At 36.1% G+C, this 5,988-nt stretch overlaps 1 protein-coding gene across 1 annotated transcript; it reads right to left on the reverse strand.

Annotated features, from left to right (window-relative positions):
• Positions 1 to 1,590: 1,590 nt before the first annotated feature.
• On the reverse strand, positions 1,591 to 5,222 carry LOC118053191 (proteasome subunit beta type-5-B). Its single transcript, XM_035064370.2, has 8 exons — positions 5,065 to 5,222; positions 4,684 to 4,803; positions 4,455 to 4,584; positions 3,908 to 4,014; positions 2,753 to 2,887; positions 2,568 to 2,671; positions 2,006 to 2,106; positions 1,591 to 1,891 (listed from the first exon to the last, which is right to left on the reverse strand). The coding sequence occupies exons 2-8, from the start codon at positions 4,798 to 4,800 to the stop codon at positions 1,767 to 1,769; spliced, it is 819 nt and encodes a 272-aa protein (XP_034920261.1). The 5' UTR covers positions 4,801 to 4,803; positions 5,065 to 5,222; the 3' UTR covers positions 1,591 to 1,766.
• Positions 5,223 to 5,988: the final 766 nt, after the last annotated feature.

Consider the following 5,988-nt stretch of genomic DNA (forward strand, 5'->3'; position numbering starts at 1 on the left):
TTTGAAATTAATAAAAAAATAAAAAAAAATTAAATTCTTTTAAAAATATTTTTAAAACACCAAAATAAAACGACAAATATAAAAGAACAGAACCTGATGACTCCTCTATCTGCACTATGAGGTCGCTTGAAGTACTGGTCTCCATTATTCCTGTAATAGGCCGAAGCAAGTACTGTTGCTGGGGTTTGCAAGAATTTTGGAGTCTTCTTTGAATGAGGAAAATGGCATTGCATCAGGTTTCCGTGTCTGTGTGTATATTTCCTGACAAAGACCTTCTCTGCTCTCCCATCCTTGTCAAGAAGAGAAGAGATACGACTCAACAAGCGACTAAATCTACAAGGAACACGAATTTTCGTTAAGGTACAGATACTTCACGCAGATGAATGTGAATCGATCATATCCATCCATCGCCTGGGGATCTCATCGACTCATACTCCTAATAGATGGACAAGATCAGTTCATGAGCAAGATAAGTCAATATTCAGACCTTGAGAGGTAATGTGTGTCATTAAGTTATTAAGATTGATCTTAACGAACACAATTACTATAGCCAGATGTTCATCTGATTTGACTGGTGGATGGTTGGCCTCGCCTATCATCAAACAGATGCATTTAGTGAGGGACACTAATCAAGGTATAATCCTTAATCCGTCCAATAATTAACCAAAACTTCCCACCTCTGCATTCCTTCTCAGATCAATCAATCTCTTTCATGTAACCAACGCCACTCCCGAGCATTAACATATAGTAGCATAGTAATAATAATAATTACTTGTCTGACACTTCTGCTTCATGTTTTCATGTACTCGTCCAATTAATTAACTTGTAGTGGAGGCTGAGTGGTTTTAATTATTAATATTATTTCGCAGTTCTTTTGTGAGAAAGTGAAGAGTGACTACACCTCACCCCCAATCATGAAAACATGCTTAGAAGCTAACAAAGAGAGAGACAGATGCTCTTTCCAGCTCCCATTGTTGTTTGCTTATCAATGTTTCCTTCTGGCTTGTTTCAAAGAATCAGAGAGATAGAGCTTCATTTTGAATACAATTGCAATATAATTTGTTGCGTGTCAAGTGAAGGCCAGGTACTATTGTCAGAAATATAAAAAAATATGTGGGCTGTTGACTATTACCAACTGGTCCCTTTATACACACGACATGTAGAGGAGAGATGACAAATTAATAGTAAGAAATCACTTACCTTTTGAATCGGGAAGGAGAAACGCTTTGTTTCAGCCTAGGAACGCAATTTCCGACCTGAAGCAACAGAGAGGGAGAGAGGATCACACAGTCCTTTGCTTTGTATTGAAGGAAGGCAATTGATGTTGCATGATGTCAAATCTTGCCCATATGAGCATTTGGTTTTTATTCAATGTGATCATGAAAAAAACATCGGTGCCATTTAAACCCCGATATAGGTTCGGTTCAACAGAAGTCACACATACCAAACTAGGAACATAGAAGAACAGCCCTCGTAAGACCCCATTGCATATGGTTTTAACCTCCTATCTCCACGTTTCGAGCCCCTGCATTCTAAGCAGGAATTACACTAGTTACTTGTAACAGTATAAAAGGCATATCTACAATCACATTCCTCAAGTACCAAATCCAATATATTTCATCTTCAAGGTTTTAAGCACAAGAGAATTTAGAAATTCTAAAGCCTCCATAAGGAGAGTTTAATTAGTAATTTGAAATGTCATCAGCAAAAAACAATGCTGAAAGAAACAGAGCTACATTTGGAAAGATGAGCACCAAGGCCCTCCTTTATGCTTCAACCATTCGGTCCGGTTCTGAAGCTTCAGTTGACACAACTGGATAATAATTGTAGTGGAGCTCTGAGACATCATCACCAGATAATTTCTTCCATCCATCAGGTCCCACATAATAAACTGTTTACAGAGCACGAATTGAAACCACAAATTAGCTCATGAAAGCATGCATGTACACAGACATGCACTAGCAAACAAACGTAGTGGGGAAAGGGAAGGAGGTGGGGAGAGTACCGCTTGCTACTCCACCACTAGCTCCATCACGGAATGTTGCATGATAAATAGCTCTTCTGCCCAACTCTGCAGCTTCCTCAATTGACATATCAAATCGATACCTGGCATAAGTGTAAAAATATGTTTAACATAAACTGTGCACTATATTTTGTAGCAAAGCAATGCAAGTGAAACGGTATAAAACTTCAGAAAAATGTGTCGGGCCATAGACAATCCACTTCCCAATCATTGTTTTTCAAGATTGAATTGCCCGCGACAAACAAGCATGCTTCTTATGCTCTCAACAGCACTATCCTAATATCTCATCTTCTCAATTCTTGAGCATCTTTATAAATTTTTCTTTCTTATAGAAAATACATGAATTCTGCAGATGTATCAACATCATCTAAGCAATTATTTCACTATTTGCCTGTGCTTCTTTGCTCTTTCTTTCTTCTTCATTGTCATATTTTCCAAGTGTTTCCATGAGATGTTTCAAACAAAGACAGACTCGAGCAACAGGCTAGTTTCTTATCTAATTCACAAATGTAAGGAAAAATTATTAAAAAGAAAGTGCACTCACCCACTATCTAGTACACCATATGCATATGGAGAACCAGATCCAACAGAGAATCTTGTTCCTTTCAGCCTTCCACCTTCACTGTCCACGTAATATAGTCCAGGACCCTGCCAACATAGAAAAGATAAACACAGGTTATGCAATTTATTAAAGGAAAACATGGAAAGGTAACATTCACAAGTATTTACCGTTTCATCCCATCCAGCAATCATGGTCCCAACAGACAAGCCCATTCCACGGTAAGAGAACAGAATGTTTGCCAGAAGCTTTGATGCCCCTGTGACTGATATTCTACGCTTGTTTGCCAATTCATGCAGTCGGCACTGAATTAGACCAAAATACTTCCATTAGCACTGAGCATTATGCACACAATTACAAATGAGCATCAAAGAATTTACATGGTTAATCCCAGAATCAATGTCAGGCAGAAAATAATACCCAGGCACAGAGACCCAAACTAATTTTCCACAACTTGATGAGTATGCAATCGTACTTCATTAGACTTAACCACTCAATGAGTATTCTGAAAGGATATGCCTATGCCTGGCCTAACAAATCAATGCCCTAAGGTCTTGCAATAGATAATTTACTTGAATATGGAATACTCAGTTCAGTGAAAAACATATATCCTTGTCATACAACTTCACTTCGTCTAGCATAACATAGTTGCATTTGCATTAGACATTGAAAACATTGTATTGGGCATTGATTAAAAATTTCAGCAATTGAATTGACAATATTATCAGATCAACAAATAAGAGTTTCCACTGACTTCCCTCTTTTCCTGACATATAGATTGCCTAGTTGCGGAGAACATCTAGCTGCAATGTTATTATTTCACACTTTATTTCAGAAGATATTTTGAATTAGTTTTACAGTCTTGTCAGTCCTTGGGTGACTGAGGAAAAATAATTTAATAACAAAAGGTAAGACCATCGAATGAGCAAACAAGAGAAAATACGTCAGTGCAAATGTCACATAAATTAAACAGCCCTGATGAGGTCAAGACTAGACCCAGTGAAGCATGAACCACCACTACCTGACTTCGCCAAGCAATCTAGCAAGCTGTACACAATGCATCTAATAGGGAGAAAGGGAGAGATGGTTTGGCCATTAGGGCCTGATTATTCTCTGGTACCTAAGATTTAAAATAAAATACCACATATGCTGTTTCCTACCTGGTCAGTGTAAACTTAATTCCAAATTCTTTATAAAGGGGAACACTTTGCCTAAGAAATCTTCATGCCCATAGGTTTTGCATTGCCCACAAGAATTATCTAATATTAGTTAATAATTCTAGCATTGCAGGGAAAACAGTAAAGAGACCAACATAAGCATATTACCTTAATGCCCAGATTTCTGTGCCAAAACTGACAATCAGCAGCTCCTCCAGCCATCGTACCAAGCATGTAGGGATTGATTTCAATGATTTTTTTAACTGACTGTGATGCTGAAAAAATTTGAGGAAAGGTTAAAAAAGTAGAGCTGGATACACCATGGAAAACAGCAATATTAATGCTCGAGACATCTATTAATAACAATGCAAGTGATGAAGATGGCTGCACAGCATAACTTGATACAAACCATGACAAGGACCAACACTAAGTGAAACGCATATCCAGCCTACAACAAAAATTGCAACATGTCCAGTCCTGTAACTCAAGCCTGTTGATCTGATTGAGCACTTTACACCAGCAGCATTTAATATGAAAAATAACATACGATGTCATACACATCGACACACACATATATTTAACAAAACAATAAGCCACAAATTTACCCAAAAATGAATCAAATAAACATACAAACATAGCCTCCCAAACATATACCACGTAACAAAACAATAAACCAAAAACTTATCCAGCAACCAAAATAAATAAATAAACATACAAATATAGCCTCCCATGCTAGCACGAGAATCAGCCGCAACAATGACACCATCCTTAAAGATAAAAGCAAGCGTAGTTGTCCCCTTGGCCGGCTTCACCATCTGTACAGCTTCCTTCTGGAAGCCATCAAACTGAAACCAAAACGCAAAATCAAACTCAACCCATAAACAATTCTGACTTTCTCCCTCCCACACAAATCGCAAAGCATAACAAACAAAACTAAAACTCACATCTGTAGTAGTGGGGAGCTCAAAAGCTGGAGCAGCAGAAAACCCATCAACAAGCTGACTGCCGGCCGTTCCAAAGACCGAAGCAGTGGACTCGAGACCGCTTGTATCAAACTTCATTATCTAAAAAACCAAGGACCACGACAATTCAATAATTTATTTAACAGCAGTGAAAAGAAGAAAACTTAGCCCTAATTTCGGTTTTGAAAAATCAATCCGTAAAAAGTAACCGCATAATTTATGAGACATGAGATCACAAACCTTAACCTCTTATATCTGATAGATTTTCTCAAGTCAAAACCATATAAAGCTAAGAATTATCGAACTGAACGTTGCTAAAATGTGATTAGGAGTGCAAAGACCAAAAAAATTGATGTAATGTACCTTAGGAAGAGAGCGATTGCGAGAGAGAAGAATTTGTGCAGAGATCGAGTAAGATTACTGGCTACTGGATTTCAAGCTTAAGAATTGGATTGCTGGGTTTTATTAAAGCTATATTCTTTTCTTGTTCAACAGGCAAGGCAAGAGCAGGGACTCCGCGCCAGGTTTTTATTTGGGCCTTTTGAGATGTAGTAGCATGGGCTTGTGGGCTGAGTCTGAACTGAATTGGATTTTGATTTAAAACAAATCTAGGCTTTCTAGTTTGTTTTTTTTTTTTTTTTCTTATTGGTTTGTCATTCCTGGGCCAGTTGAATAATTCTATATAATTCTTCGAAAATAAAATAAAATAATTATTGACAAATTATAAAATATTTCGTTATTTCGTTGGGTGCTAAACTAAGTAACGACAAACGAGACTAGACATGTAATATATATAAAACAAATAAAAATCAATTTTATGCATGCAAGAGGCGCTTGGTTGCGTGTTAAAGTGAGTATTTAGAAATATGATAAATATTATTTTTTAAATTATTTTTTATTTAAAAATATATTAAAATAATATTAATTTTTTATTTTTTTAAATTTATTTTAGATATTAGTACTTTAAAATAATAAAAAATCAATTTAAAACTAAAAAATTTATATTTAAAAAAAATATACCAACTACAATCCAAAACACCAACAACAACATAATAACTTTCATCATTCACATTCTACTGTAAAGTTATTTCCTGTATTAATTATTACCTACCCCTTAGGCTCCAAAAGACCGTATATGAATTTTAATAAAAAAAAAATTATATTTGATTTCAGCACATTAAAATTTTAAAAAATATATATTTAAATAAAAAATATACCTAAAAATAAAAACGGAATTTATTCCGGACACCCCTACCATTACCAAGACTCACCCCCACGTGCATCAGG

The sequence above is a fragment of the Populus alba genome, chromosome 8 (assembly GCF_005239225.2).
Source record: "Populus alba chromosome 8, ASM523922v2, whole genome shotgun sequence".
In the NCBI taxonomy this organism is placed as follows: domain Eukaryota; kingdom Viridiplantae; phylum Streptophyta; class Magnoliopsida; order Malpighiales; family Salicaceae; genus Populus; species Populus alba.